General features: G+C 50.6%; 1 protein-coding gene across 1 annotated transcript; it reads left to right on the top strand.

The window, feature by feature from the left end:
• Positions 1-1602: 1602 nt before the first annotated feature.
• Positions 1603-11017, top strand: Atox1 (antioxidant 1 copper chaperone). Its single transcript, XM_013033801.1, has 4 exons — positions 1603-1679; positions 7417-7492; positions 9356-9524; positions 10893-11017. Exons 1-3 carry the CDS (start codon positions 1674-1676, stop codon positions 9478-9480), a joined length of 207 nt encoding a protein of 68 aa, XP_012889255.1. The 5' UTR covers positions 1603-1673; the 3' UTR covers positions 9481-9524; positions 10893-11017.
• The last annotated feature ends 4229 nt before the right edge of the window (positions 11018-15246 follow it).

The raw sequence follows: 15246 nt of genomic DNA, 5'->3' as shown, positions 1-15246 counted from the left end.
ACAGTTCCAGAGACTTGCAAGTTCCAGATCAAATGTGCTAGCAGGTTATGGTGTCTGATAAGGCAAGGCCTATAATCTAGCTACTCAGGAGGCTGAGATCTGAGGATTACAGTTTGAAGTCAGTGACAGGAAAAAACATGAGACTCTTCTCTCCAATTCACTACCAAAAGCTGGAAGTGGAGCTGTGGCTCAAGTGGTAGAGTACCACCTTAATTGAAAAAGCTAAGGGACAGCATCCAGGCCCTGAGTTCAAATCTTAGTACTAGCACACACACACACAGGCCCTGAGTTCAAATCTTACTACTAATGCGCACACACACACACACAAACACACAGGCCCTGAGTTCAAATCTTACTACTAGCACACACACACACACACACACACATCTATTTGGATTGAGTACCCTGGCAAGATTTTGGCAGGAATTAACCAAGGACAGAATCACTCTGCTGCTGCTGCTGCTGGTGTGTGTGTGTGTGTGTGTGTGTGTGTGTGTGTGTATGTGTGTGTGTCTGAAGCTCTCTCTGGGGCTTTCAACTGTCTGTTTATAAGTGTCCTAGAGCAATCCTGCCTCCATCTATCTGTTCTGTCACCAGGCAGATCTCACATCACATTCCAACATCTGTCAAGTGTGTCCGCCCGAAGCTCAATATGAATATCCCAATCTGAATGATCTCTGCCTCCCAATTCATGTTCATTCTTGTCTTCCGGCTTTTGCACATGCTGCCCAAGGCTCTTTTTTTTTTTTCTGCTGCTTCTCTCTCCCAATTAGCCAGACTTCATTCATAATACACACTCAACCCTGTGGATAAAGACTACTCCCTCTTCTGTCCCAAGAACTGTCCCCCAGCTGCTCCAGTGGGAGTTAGGGTACCCCTGTGCCCTGAGGACCCAGCTTCTTTTAAATGGTATTATTCTCTTTAAGTAGCTGTACAACAATGCACCTTGATCGACATCACCCCTTTCATCGTTCATGGACCTAGCTGCTTTTTGTGCTGCAGCATCAGTGATGATGCTTCCTTGGAGCCCACCAATGCATCACCTGCACCCTGCCCAGGCCTGAGTGAACAAAGAGAGATGGTCCCGTTAGGCAAGGCTAGGCTCTGTCTTTCCTCAGTGCCTGGGCCTCGCCGTCCCTAACACAAAGCCTGACACGCAGGAGACATCCTAAAAGATGGTCAACAGCCGAGGGAACTGAGCCAGCAGACGTGGCCGGAAGGGGGCGGGGCCATTTATGGAGGCGGGGCCCACCACGCAAGCCCACCGGGAAAGGGCGTGGCCTTTTGTCCAGAGGCCTGTTGATGGGGGCGGAACCCAACGCGGAACACAGAAGGAGGGGGCGTGGCTTGGAGCTAAAAGCCAGCCCGCGGGGACGTGGCCTTTTACGTGAGGGTGGGCGTGGCCTCGTCTAAGGCCATTCTACGGGAGCCGGGCCTGGCTCGCTGCGGGTGATGGAGGGAGGGGCGTGGCCTAATAAAAGATTGGCCCAGAGGGGCGGGGTTTCACACGCAGCTGGGTGTTCCCAAGGGGCGTGGCCTAATAATGCCGGCGTCCTCACGCCCCCCCCGGGGGCGGGGCTTCTCAGCGCGCGCTCCCGGAAGTGCAGCTCTGGTCTGGGGGAGGAGCCGCCTTCATTGCCGCCTCCGCCTCCGCCGCCGCCGCCGCCTCCGTCATGCCGGTAAGTGGCCCAGTCCCGGGCGCACCGCTGCCCGGCCTGATGCTGCCCTTACGGGGGCACTGGCGAGCACCAGAGCTGCTGCTGACCCCCGGCGTAACCCCTCACGATTCGCCCTCCTGCAAACCGGGCGCAAAAGCGGGTTTCGGTGCCAGAACCTCAGCTGCCATGCGAAAGGCTGCGGCGATCGCAAAGCTCGAACCTTCCCTGCGAGGGGTGCGGGAACCCCCCCAGGCCATCCCTGAGAGAGAGGGGTGCGGGATCAGGCCGTCCCTGAGAGAGGGGGGTGCGGGGACCCCCCCTGGCCATCCCTGAGAGAGAGGGGTGCGGGGACTCCCCCAGGCCGTCCCTGAGAGAGAGGGGTGCGGGGACCCCCCAGGCCGTCCCTGAGAGAGAGGGGTGCGGGGACCCCCCAGGGGTGCGGGGACCCCCCAGGCCGTCCCTGAGAGAGAGGGGTGCGGGGACCCCCCAGGCCGTCCCTGAGAGAGAGGGGTGCGGGGACCCCCCAGGCCGTCCCTGAGAGAGAGGGGTGCGGGGATCCCCCCAGGCTGTCCCTGAGAGAGAGGGGGGTGCAGGGACCCCCCAGGCCGTCCGTCCCTGAGAGAAAGGGGGGTGCGGAGACCCCCGAGGCCGTCCCTGAGAGAGAGGGGTGCGGGGACCCCCCAGCCTGTCCTTGAGAGAGAGGGGGGTGCAGAGACACCCCAGGCCGTCCCTGAGAGAGAGGGGTGCGGGGATCCCCCCAGGCTGTCCCTGAGAGAGAGGGGTGCGGAGAACCCCCAGGCCGTCCCTGAGGGGGAAGGGGGTTCTGAGATCCCCCAGGCCTTTCCTGAGCTGACAGAGGGAGGGGGTGCTGAACCCCCCCACGACTTCCTTGGGAGAGCGAAGGGTGTGGGGGAGACCTTCCCTGCAAAGAGGGGGTACTGAAACCCCCAAGGCTGGCCTGGGAGAGCCGTGGGGCAGACCTGAACAGGTGCACAATGTCCTCTTGGGGACAGGGCAGGGGTTTTTAGTTTGCACCCCACACCCCGGTTTTTGCACTTCCCCTACCCACTCTGACCCGCTTCCAAGTCATTCATGGCTGGGAAACTGACTGGAGACAGCGCTTTGGAAACCTTTCCAGCTAGAACATTTTCCCACTGAAGCCCTGAGCTCAGGGCGACTTGGGGCTCAGGAACTTGACTCAACCAAAGCTAACTCAGCAGAGTTTGAGGGAACCAGGTTTTAGCTGATCTTTGCAGCCAGGCATTGCACTATATGTAGGCTCTTTGCTTAGATAAAGAAATGAAGGCCTTTGGTAGACTTTGGGGATAGTGATTGTTTTCCTTTTGTTGTTTGTTTTGTGTGAAATCAGATTTTGCTATGTAGTCTAGGCTAGCCTGGAATTCTCTCTTGGATCCTCTCTACCTCAACCTCCCCACTGCTTAGGAATACAGGTGAGCACCACCATGCCCCACTTATGCCATATTTCTAACCAAACAAACAAAAAGAGGGGGGAAAGTCAATAATTGATTAATGGTAGTATTTTATTTGGGGAATCCGTGTTGTCAGAGTCTTTATCTTGTCAGGATAAGCCATGGTCGAACCCGTTCTACTAGCTTGTGAGGGAGCCCTGGTCTCATTTGCATTCCTGAGATACTGGTTGGGCTCCTGGAATGTTCACTTACCTCCTGGGTGCTTTGTTCACGACTGTGTGTCCTGGTGTGGCCACGTGACTAGAGTCTTAGCAGCCTGTCTTTGGAGGATCTGACAGAGTTTTAAAAGGATCAGGTGTCATTTCTTGTAGGTCTTGTGTGGGGCCCTAGGGAAAAGCCCTCGAGAGAACCCCAAGTTTGAACAAAGAATCATAGACTCAGCCCTACCAGTTGAGCCAGTTCACCTCTGGCAGTGTTGAATCATCCTGGGATTGTGAGAGTGGCGGTCACCAGGTTTTGGGGGGGGGGGTTGGTGTTGGTCATGAGGCCTGAACTCTGGGCCTGGGCACTGTCCCTCTGCTCTTCAGCTCAAGGCAAGCGCTCTACCCTTTGAGCCACAGTGCCACTTCTGGCTTTTTTTTTTTGCTTATGTGGTGCTGAGGAGTTGAACCCAGGGCCTCATGCATGCAAGGCAAGCGCTCTACCACTGAGCCACCTTCCCAGCCCCAGTCACCAGGTTTTGTGGGATGAAGGGATGTAGCAGTGAAGGAAAGGCAGCTTGGGGACCCCTCTCCACTTCTGGGGCCATAGATGGTGGGAATGGGGCCTACCATTGGTCCATCACACAAACAACAATAGAAGCAAGAAGAAGATTCTTGAAGGGACAGCCTTAAAGCCAGACAGGAAAGAGTTAGGTTTGTTACCTGAGAAGATTTTTTTTTTCTTTCAGACAAAAGCTCAACAGCCCAGGGAATTTCCCTGAAAAATGTGTGCCCTATGTTGGGTGCTGGTAGCTCACGCCTGTAATCCTAGCTACCCAGGAAGCTGAGATCTGAGGATTAGGGTTCAAAGCCAGCCTGACCAGGAAAGTCCATGAGACTCTTATTTCCAATTAACCACCAGAAAATTGGAAGTAGCACTGTGGCTCAAGTGGTAGAGCGTTTGCCTTGAGCTGAAGAGCTCAGGGACAGCACACAGGCCCCCCTAGGGTTCAAGCCCCAGGACTAAGAAAAAAAATCTGTGCCCTAGCTTGCCAACTGGATGACTTCAGGCAAGTGACTCCATCTCTCGGTGCCTGATTTCCTCACCTGTAAAAGACAAGATAGTCATTTATGGAGTTGGAGGCATTACTCAATTGGTAGAGCACTAGCCAGTGGGCAAAAGCATCAGTTACTGAGTTTGAGTGCTGATCTGAGACCTACAAATAAAAAGGAAGAAAAGACTGTAGTTAGCTATTACCTGGGGAAAATGTCTATAAAACTATAGCACAGATACTGTTGATAGTAGAGTTGGGAATCAGGACCTGAGTACTGTTCCTATGCTTTTTTTTTTTTTTTCTCAAGGCTGGCATTCTTGCCACTTGAAACACAGCTCCACTTCCATTTTGGCTGATTCACTGGAGATAGGAGCCTTTCAGATTTGTCTGCCCAGGCTGGTTTTGAACCAGGATCCTCAGATGGATACTAGTGGAATCTAAAACTGTTAAGATTTGGATCACTTTGTCTCTCAACAGACCTTTTCTTTTCTTCTCTTCCCTTCTCTTCTTTTCCCTTCTCTTCTCTTCCCTTCCCTTCTCCTCCCTCCCTCCCTCCCTCCCTCCCTCCCTCCCTCCCTTCCTTCCTTCCTTCCTTCCTCCCTTCCTTCATTCTTTCTTTTCCATGCCTGGGCATTGTCTCTGAGCTTCTTTTGCTCAAGGCTGCTGGCACTTTACCACTTGAGCCACAGAGCGCCACTTCTGCTTTTTTCTGTGCATGTAGTACTGAGGAATCAAACCCGGATCTTCATGCATGCTAGCCAAGCACTCTACCACTAAGCCACATTCCCAGACCTTAGGCAGACATTTCATCACCCTTCAGTCTAGTCTGCAATTCCGTGGTGGGGGAGAGGAGCTCTGCCTTGTAATGTTGACCTTCTTGTGTCCACCTCCTGCCTTTTGACCACTGTTGCATGGATCATGAGAGAAAGCCAACCCTTTGCTCAGCACTTTTCTGTTGACTTTAGATCTTTGGACTGTAAAAAAGCCAGTCTCATTCACCAGGTGTTCCTTCCTTGCAAAGTGTCTTCTGAGGGTCAGGGATTGGGGGGGGGGCGCTTTGCTGTTCTAGAACCAGAGAGATTTCCCTCCATTCACATCCTTATTCAGTCCTATTCACAGACTGTGGATGAGTTCTCCGGAGGAAAATAAAATAGCTGGACACTGATTCACTCCTGATATCCTAACTACCTAAGAGCCTGAGATCTGAGGGTTGAGGTTCGAAGCCAGCCCAGGCAGGAAAAGTCTGTGACTCTTTCATCACAAAAAGCCTGAGGTAGAGCTGTAGTTTAAGTGATAGAGTGCTAGTCATGAGCAAATAAAGCTCAGAAACAGACTTCAAACCCAGGAATGGCACAAGAAGTCAATAAATTAAATGGGAGGTTTTTCCATTTTGAGCTAGGTACATTCTATAAAGAGAATTTGATATGCAATAGGTTTAGCTTGTTTTTTGATTTTAGTACTAGAGCTTGAACTCGAGGCATGGACATTCCTCCATATCTTTTTTACTCTCTTCTACTTGAGCCACAGTTCTACTTTCGGCTTTTTGTAGTTAATTGGAGATGAGTGTTTCACGGACTTTTCTGCCTGGGCTAGCTTCTAATCATGATCCTCAGATTTCAGCCTCCAGAGTAGCTAGGATTACAGGTATGAGCCAACAGCACCTGGTTGGTCATGGGGCTTGAACCCTGGGCCTGGGCGCTGTCCCTCAGCTCTTCAGCTCAAGGCCAATGCTCTACCAGTTGAGCCACAGCGCCACTTCTGGTTTTCTGGTGGTTAATTAGAAATAAGAGTCTCATGGACTTTCCTGCCCAGGCTGGCTTTGAACCACAATCCTCAGATCTCAGCCTCATGCTAATAATTCTTAAAAGAATGAAGTAAACACATTTTTTTTTTTGTCGGTCGTAGGGCTTGAACTCTGGGTTTGGGCACTGTCCCTGCACTCTTCAGATCAATGTAAGCATTCTACCACTTGAACCATAGTGCCACTTCCAGTTTTCTAGTGGTCTATTGGAGATAAGAGTCTCACGGACTTTCCTGCCCAGGCTGGCTTTGAACTGCGATCCTCAGATCTCAGCCTCCTGAGTAGCTAGGATTACAGGCGTGAGCCTGTAATTTTTTAAACAAAATTCCACTTCTGGGACTCTATTCTCCAAGACAATGTCTATAACATGCACAAAAATGTATTTCCTAAAGTGAGTGAATGAGTGAATGAATGAGTGAATGAATGAGCTTGAAAGATCAGTCCTGCTCAGCCTGGGGGCCTACTCATGTCATAGTATTTGATGGTCCTGACATAAAGCCCACAGCTCAAGAATCAGTCCTTTGAAGGCAGGACTGGAAATGACTCTGTGTGTGTGTGTGTGTGTGTGTGTGTGTGCGCGCGCACGCACGTGCGCACGTGCCATTACTGGGGTTTGAACTTAGAGCCTGGGTGCTGTCCTTGAGCTTTTTGCTCAAGGCTAGAGCTCTACCACTTGAAACACAGCTCCACTTCCAGTTTTCTCATGGTTCATTGGAGATAAGAGTTTCACAGACTTTGCTGCCTGGGCTGGCTTCGAACTGCAATCCTCAGATCTCAGCCTCCTGAGTAGCTAGGATGAAAGGCATGAGCAACTGGCACTTAGCTAGAAAAAAAAATAAAAAGTTTGTTAGCTTTCTAGATGATATTATTATTACTATTATTATTATTATTATTATTTTGGTCATGGGGTCTGAACTCTGGGCCTGGGCACTGCCCCTCAGCTCTTCAGCTCAAGGCTAGCACTGCTTCTGGCTTTTTCTGCTTATATGGTGCTGAGGAATCAAACCCAGGGCCTCATGCATGCAAGGCAAGCGCTCTACCACTGAGCCACCTTCCCAGCCCTAGATGATATTATTAACTACATGTCATCCTTGGCTCAAGATTCCTGGAGATTCCCTCTCTATACCACCACGGAAATATGGAAACCTTTAGCTGAGAAGACTGGGCTTCAGAAACAGGCTCCCCTAAGAGTTCTTACTCAGTCTCTGCCCACTGAGCGGCTCAGGCCCAGTGTGTGGTTCACTTCAGGACTTCATTCATGGTGTCTTTCAGAAACACGAGTTCTCCGTTGACATGACCTGCGGAGGCTGTGCGGATGCTGTTTCTCGAGTTCTGAGCAAGCTGGGAGGTGAGTGGGGGGGGGGAGACGGGACAGGTGCAGTGATGTCATATTCAAATGTATTCAAATGCATAAGGCCAAGCAAGAGAAGCTTGCTTGTATTTATTATTTGGTGCCATTACTGGAGCTGAAACTCAAGGCCCAGGTACTGTCTTTTAGCTTTTTCACTCAAAGCTAGCACTCTTACCACTTGAGCCACAAGCTCCACTTCCAGTTTTTTAGCTGGTTCATTGGAAATAAGAGCTGTCAGCGCTCAGCCTCTTGAATAGCTAGGATGACAGGCATGAGCCACTGGCGCTCAGCCACAAAACACTTCTTTTGGATGTACTCAGGAAATCATTATTGTCACCCAGCCCGTCCCCAAGGGACATCAGGGAAACTGAGGACCAAAGAAAGCTGAGATTTGATCCAAGGGCCCAATAATATAAGAACTAAATTGAGATCAGAGCTTTGCGGGGGGGGGGGGGGAAGGGCAGGGCTCAGTCAATCTTACAAGATTTGATTTTCTTTCTTTCCTTTAAAGCCGGGCACACGCCTGTCATCCTCGCTACTCAGGAGGCCTGAGATCTGAGGATCACAGTTCGAAGCCAGCCAGAGCAATTAACCACTAGGAAACGAGAAGTGCTAGAATTGAGTGAAAAAGCTCAGGGTCAGCATCCAGGCCCTGAGTTCAAATCCTATCAACACACACACACACACACACACACACACACACACACACACACAATAATACCTCAATAAAACCCAGGCTAAGGCTAACACCTCTACTCTCAGATGGTGCCTGTATTAGTCTCAGCATGGAACTTTCCATCTCTCTAAGAAGACTGTTGACACCAGTGCCCCGGAGGGGAACTGACAAGAGTCCCACAGTGAGTCAATGGCTGGCTCCTAGCCCTGGAAAGAAACTGAAATGGTAGAAGGCTGCTGGCCTGCCGTGTGACTCTGCGCTCTTCTCTCTGGGGGGCCGGGCTCCCCTGGCTGCAGTAGGAAAATACACGTCCGTTATGAGCTTGTGCGGGGCATGCTCCCAAGTTGAAACTCAGCCTGGAGGCAGAGGCTCTCCCAAAAACAAAAAGGAAAAGGAAGGCTGGAAAGGTGGCTCAGTGGTAGAGCGCTTGCCTTGGATGCTTGAGGCCCTGGGTTCGATTCCTCAGCACCACATAAGCAGAAAAAGCCAGAAGTGGCGCTGTGGCTCAAGTGGTAGAGCGCTAGCCTTGAGCTGAAGAGCTGAGGGACAGCGCCCAGGCCCAGAGTTCAGACCCCACAACCAGCAAAAGAAAAAGAAAAAAGAAAAAAAAAGCTAGGTGCTAGTGGCTCACGCCTGTAATCCTAGTTACTCAGGAGGCTAAGATCTGAGGATCACAGATCAAGGCCAGCCCAGACAGAGAGTCCATGAGACTCTTATCTCCAATGAGCCACCAGAAAACCAGAAGTGGAGCGGTGACGCAAGTGGTAGAGTGCTACCTTCAAGCAAAAAAGCTAAGGGACAGCACCTAGGCCCCGAGTTCAAGCCTCAGTAGCAGTCTTACAAAAATGAATAAATGAGTGAATGTATGAGATGAAACCAAAAATATATACACACAAATCTGAGGATGGTAGCTCATTGACAGAGTGTCAGTGTGTGTCAGGTGTGAGTCCCTAGGTTCAATCCCTAGTCACACACACACACACACACACACACACACACACACACACACACACACACACGAGTATGGAACACAGCCTAGGTGTAACCAGAAAGTCTGCTAATCCTTGATCTTGAGGAATAGGGCGGGATGATCATGAGCAATATTTTAAGAGCTTCTTTCTGGAAATGGGAGGGTCTTTGCTTCCTCCCTCCTCCCCCCCACAGCCCATTTCCTCTTCCTACAGGAGTGGAGTTTAACATTGACCTACCCAACAAGAAGGTTAGCATTGACTCCGAGCACAGTGCAGACACGCTGCTGGCGACTCTGAACAAAACAGGAAAGGCTGTGTCCTATCTCGGTCCCAAGTAGCTCAGCCATGGATCTTGGCCTGCAGGTTGGGCTGCAGTGGGCAGGTACGTAATGCTCTGGCTGTAACTGGGCAAAGAACTAAAGGTGGCTGTGGGCTGAGTATCTCTTCCCCTAGTTCCTGGGCCCCAGAAGCCTTTGAGGGTTTTAGTCTTGCTAGATTTTGGAATATTTGAGTAGGCTTTTTCAATGAAGCACCCTCTAATTAAAAATAAATAGCCGGGCACCGGTGGCTCATGCCTATAATCCTAGCTACTCAGGAGGCTGAGATCTGGGGATCGTGGTTCAAAGCCAGCCCAGGCAGGAATGTCCGTGAGACTCTTATCTCCAGTTAACCACCAGAAAACCAGAAGTGGCGCTGTGGCTCAAGTAGTAAAGTGCTTGCCATGAGCTGAAGAGCTCAGGCACAGCGCCCAAGCCCAGAGTTCAAGCCCCATGACCAAGAACTTAACTAACTAAATAAATACAAGTAATTTAGTTAGGTGTTGGTGGCTCTCACTTGGAATCCTAGCTACTCAAGAGGCCAGTATTGAGGTTTGAAGTCAGCCCATATAGGAGAGTCTGTGATGTTCTCTCTACCATTAGCCAGCAAAAAGTTGGAATTGTAGCTCAAGTGGTAAGAGCACCAGCAAAAAGAGCCAAGCAAGAGTTTGAGGCTCTAAGTAAAAGCCCCAGGATTAGCATGGGATGGGGGGGGTAAAGAAAAAAAGAAAGAAAGAAAGAAAGAGAAAGGAAGAAAGGAAGGAAGGAAGGAAAAGAAGGAAGGAAGGAAAGAAGGAAGGGAAAGAAGGAAGGAAGGAAGGAAGGAAAGAAAGAAAAGGAAAGAGAGAATAGAAGGCCGGACAGCAGTGGCTCACACCTGTAATCCTAGCTATTCAGGAGACTGAGACTGAGATCTGAGGATCAGGGTTCAAAGCCAACTCAGGCAGACAAGAAAGTCTGTGAGACTCTTATCTCCAATTAACTACCTAAAAAGTGGAAGTGGCACTGTAGCTCAAAGTGGTAGAGTGCTAGTCTTGAGCAAAAGAGCTCAGGGACAGCACCCAGGCCCCAAGTTCAAGCTCCATGACTAACCAAAAAAGAAGAGGAAGGGAGGAGGAGGAGGAAGAAGAAGGAAAAGAGAAGGAGGAGGAGGAAGAGGAGGGAAAATAAGAGAAGAAAATAGGAGTTTGAAACCTTCAGAATGGCTTTGGTTGGTTTGAAAGTCATCTGCAGATTATTTTCTAGTGGTTTATTGGAGCTAAGAGTCTCATGGACTTTCCTGCTCGCGCTGGCTTTGAACCATGATCCTTAGATCTCAGCCTCCTGAGTAGCTAGGATGACAGGCGTGAGCCACCGCCGCCTTCACCACCTCTGCAGTGCTGCCATGTTCACAGCAGGGGGAGACATTGCTCCACCTAACTTCTCTCTCCTAGGCTGCTTGATGGAGCATCCAGACAGATCTGGGATGGGCTGTCCCACTCAGCCACGGAGCTCCTACAGACGCCCCATTGCCTGCGCCCAATCAAGTCTACAATAAAGTCAAACTGCTTTTGCTGAAGCAATGGTCTTGGTTGCTTGCTCGCTTGCGGGCTGGGAGTTTCCAGAACTTCCTATCAGGAATCCAGCATCCGGTGACTTCTGATTGCTTTCTGTGTCACTTCTTCTTTCTGAGTCTCAAATTGTTCTTCATCCATAAAGGGAAGCATTGGGCCGGTGATTTTCTTCGACTTGGAAAAACAAAAGACAAAAACATATCAAGAGCTGGGGTACAGGTGGCTTCCTGCCTGGAATCCTAGCTACTCAGGAAGCTGACATCTGAGAGTCGTGGTTCAAAGCCAGCCAAGTGCAAGAAAGTCTGTGAGACTCTTATCTCTAATAAATCACCAAAAAGCCAGAAGTGGAGCTGTGGCTCAAGTGGGAAGGTGCTAGCCTTGAGTAAAAACACTTAGAGTGAGGGACAGCACCCAGGCCTGGAATTCAAACTCCAGGACCAGCCCGTGCACACACACACACAAATGAGAACTAAAAAAGGTTTCAAGAAAGTAGACTTTGAGAGAGATCAAACACTAGGGCAGTCAGCAGAGGAAGAGGTGGAGATGGAACTGTTTGAACAGCTCTCAGACTTTTACATCTCATAGGCTTTTTTCTTTTTTGCTGGTCATAAGGCTTGAACTCTGGGCCTGGGCACTGTCCCTCAGCTCTTCAGCTCATGGCTAGCACTCTACCACTTGAGCCACACCACCACTTCCAGCTTTTTCTGTGTATGTGGTACTGAGGAATCGAACCCAGGGCTTCATGCATGCCAGGCAAGCACTCTACCACTGAGCGACCTTCCCAGCCCCTCCCGTCAGTTTTTTGAGAGTTCTCTGGAGGTAAGAGGGACATGGTTTTTCCTTTCCAGGCTGGTTTTGAACTGTGGCCCTCAGATCTCAGCTTCTTGAGTAGCTAGGATTACAGGTCTGAGCCCTTAACACTTGGCTCTCCTCTTAAAACTCACTGGCAGTGATGCTTTATCCTTGAGGCCACAGCTCCACTTTCAGCCTTTTGCTGGTGAATTGGAAATGAGAATCTCATGGATTGGTCTGCCTGGGCTGGCTTCAAACTGCAATCCTCCAATCTCAGCCTCCTGAGCAGCTAGGATTATGGATGTGAGCCATTGATGCCTGGCAGAGCAGAAAGCAGGAATCCACCACAGATGAGCCCTGAATCACTGTATCATTCACATTCAGACAAAATGCACATTGAAAAATCACTGCCTTAAGCTGAAATTCCCACTGCAGCTCAAGTGGTAAGGCACTAGCCAGGCATGCATGCTAGTCCTTCATTCAGTACGGGTCCAAAGGCTCAAACTGTCCCCTGAGCTTCTTTTGCTCAAGGCTAATACTCTACCACTTGAGCCACAGCACCACTTCTGGCTTTTTCTGCGCATGTGGTACTGAGGAATCGAACCCAGGGCTTTATGCATGCAAGGCAAGCACTCTACCACTGAGCCACCTTCCCAGTCCCTGGACTCCCGTTCTGAACCGATTCCATAAAGGCTGGGGCCCATTTCTGCCTCCTATGGTCCCTTGGGCTCCCAGGGACCTCTTTCCCCAGCCTGCATGGGAGGGAAGCCTTTTGGCCACCAGGGGGCGGTGTGGGTTAATTTTGATGATTTCATGGGGGAAGTTGAATGACCAACAAGAATTATATTTATTTAGTCTTTGCCATTTCCGTTTCTTCAAAAGATCCTGGGCATCTGGCTGGCTTTTACAACATGGAGGCTCCTCAGGACAGTGGTCCCAGGGTTCATTTTGCAACCCGCAGGCTGGGATCTTGAATACAAGACTTGGGAAGGGCTGGTGACATTTCTTGTGCCCACCAGGAACCCTGTGGCTGGCTGGGGGTGGTGGAGATCACAGAGCAGAATGTGGGTGGGGGGGCCGGTGTCCTGTGCCCCCAGCTAGCACCTCAGCTGGCTCTCCAGTCCCCCCACCTCCCCACCCCTTCCTGTTCTACCACACCCCCCCTCCATGTCTCCCTCATGCTGGGCACAGTGGCTCACACCTGTAATCCCACCTACTCAGGAGGCTGAGATCGAAGTACTAAGTGGTCCTAGGCAGGAATGTCCATGAGACTTTTTTTTTTTTTTTTTGGTCATTAGTAGGGCTTGAACTCTGGGCCCGGGCGCTGTCCCTCAGCTCTTCAGCTCAAGGTTAGCTCTCTACCACTTGAGCCACAGCACCACTTTTGGTTTTCTGGTGGCTTATTGGAGTTAAGAGTCTCACAGACTTTCCCTGCCCGGGCTGGCCTTGAACTGCGATCCTCAGATCTCAGCCTCCTGAGTAGCTAGGATGACGGGTGTGAGCCACTGGCACCTGGCACCATGAAACTCTCATCTCCAATGAACCACCAAAAAAGCCAGAAGTGGCGGTGTGGCTCAAGTGGTAGAGCGCTAGCCTTGAGCTAAAAAAGCTCAGGGACAGTGCCCAGGCCCTGAGTTCAAGCCCCAGTTCTGGCACACGAACACACACACACACACAATCCTCTTTCCCTTGCACACCACAGCCTCCCAGAACCTTCTCCACCTCTGAAGGTCATTCCTTTTTCCCCTGGGCCTGAGCTTCTTCCCACAGTGTTGGAGTAGAGCTGTGAGCCATGCCTTCCTGTCCCCAAGGATCAAGCTACCGCCTCCTGCAGATCGGCAGGCAGAGCAGGTGAGTGATATCTGCAATGCATGCAGTGTGCTTAGTTACCGAGACTTGCCCTTGAACTTGGATTCTAGGCTCACCTGCTCCCTAACAGGGAAGGGAACCCTGCCTGTCTCTTGGATTGGTCTCTACCTGGGCTTGGCCTCAAACCACGATCCTCCGCCCCTCAGCCTCCTGAATTAGCTAGGATTGCAAGGCATGAGCCACCAATGCTGGCTTCGAGTGAAGAATAGAGGATTGGGCTCTGGGAGTGGACCCGTTGTTCCGGTTACCACCCTCTCTGGGCCATTCTTTAATTAATGCCAGTCTCTTCAGAAGCCCAAGCCTGTCATTTCTTAGGGAGTGTCCACTTTTTTTTTTTTTTTTTAAGATTTCTACAGCTTTGGAGGCAGAGGCAAGACCGCAGATCCCTGTGTGAATTAATAGAGGGTTACAGCCCTGGAATAAAATAGCAGAGCCCTTGTGGGTGAAGCCCTCCCCTCCCCCCCTTAGATCAGAGCAGGCTTGGCCTTTCTATTTTATTTTATTTTTTCCCAGTCCTGGGGCTTGAACTCAGGGCCTGGGCACTGTCCCCTGAGCTTCCTTTGCTCAAGGCTAGCACTCTACCACTTGAGCCACAGCACCACCACCAGTGTTTTCTGTGTATGTGGTACTGAGGAATCGAACCTAGGGCTTCATGCATACTAGGCAAGCACTCTACCACTAAGCCACCTTCCCAGCCGTGGGCCTGTTCTTTTAGGGGGTTTATAGCTGTGTACACTTGGACCCATTGCTTAAGGTGTCCAGCATCATTTCACTTTCCTCAGCTGTGAGGTGAAAATTAACGTGATATCTTTTCTTTCATCTTTGTTTGTTTTGTGCTGGTCCTGGGACTTGAACTCAGGGCCTGGGTGCAATCCCTGAGCTTCTTTTGCCCAAGGTTACCACTCTACCACTTGAGCCACAGCTCCACTTCTGGCTTTTTGTAATTCATTGGAGATAGGAGTCTCACTGATTTTCTTGCCTGGGCTGCCTTTGAACCCTGATTCTCAGATCTCAGCCTCCTGAGTTGTTAGGATTCCAGGAGTTGAGCCACAGACACCGAGCTGAATCTCCAATTGGTCAGTTGTAGGGCTTGAACTCAGGGCCTGGGCACTGCCCCTTAGTTCTTCAGCTCAAAGCTAGCGCTCTACCACTTGAGCCACAGCGCCACTTTAGGCTTTTTCTGTTTTTGTGGTGCTAAGGAATCGAACCCAGGGCTTCATGCATGTGAGGCAGGCGCTCTACCACTGAGCCACCTTCCTAGCGCCTGAATCTCCACTTTTGAGACTATATCTCTTAATCTTTCCACTGGGAAGACAAAAGGACTCAACCTACCTGCCCAACTACCCCAGCTCCAATCTGCCTCTTCCCGTATTCAGGGACCCATTTGGAAACCACTCTCACCAAGCATCTGTTTGTGGGATCCACCTCTCCTTTTTTTGGTTGTTTTTACATACCTAAACAGAAGCAGTAGTTTTTCATAAGTTCCTAGTAATTAGAGAGGCTGGAAAAGCCACTCCGATGGCTTAGAAGATAGACAGAGGGCAGAGGCTGAGGGTACCCAAGCATCCTGGAG

The sequence above is a fragment of the Dipodomys ordii genome, unplaced genomic scaffold, assembly GCF_000151885.1.
Source record: "Dipodomys ordii isolate 6190 unplaced genomic scaffold, Dord_2.0 Scaffold177, whole genome shotgun sequence".
Classification (NCBI taxonomy): domain Eukaryota; kingdom Metazoa; phylum Chordata; class Mammalia; order Rodentia; family Heteromyidae; genus Dipodomys; species Dipodomys ordii.
Note: the sequence above shows the minus strand (reverse complement) of the source record. Positions and strands in the feature narration are given on the sequence as shown.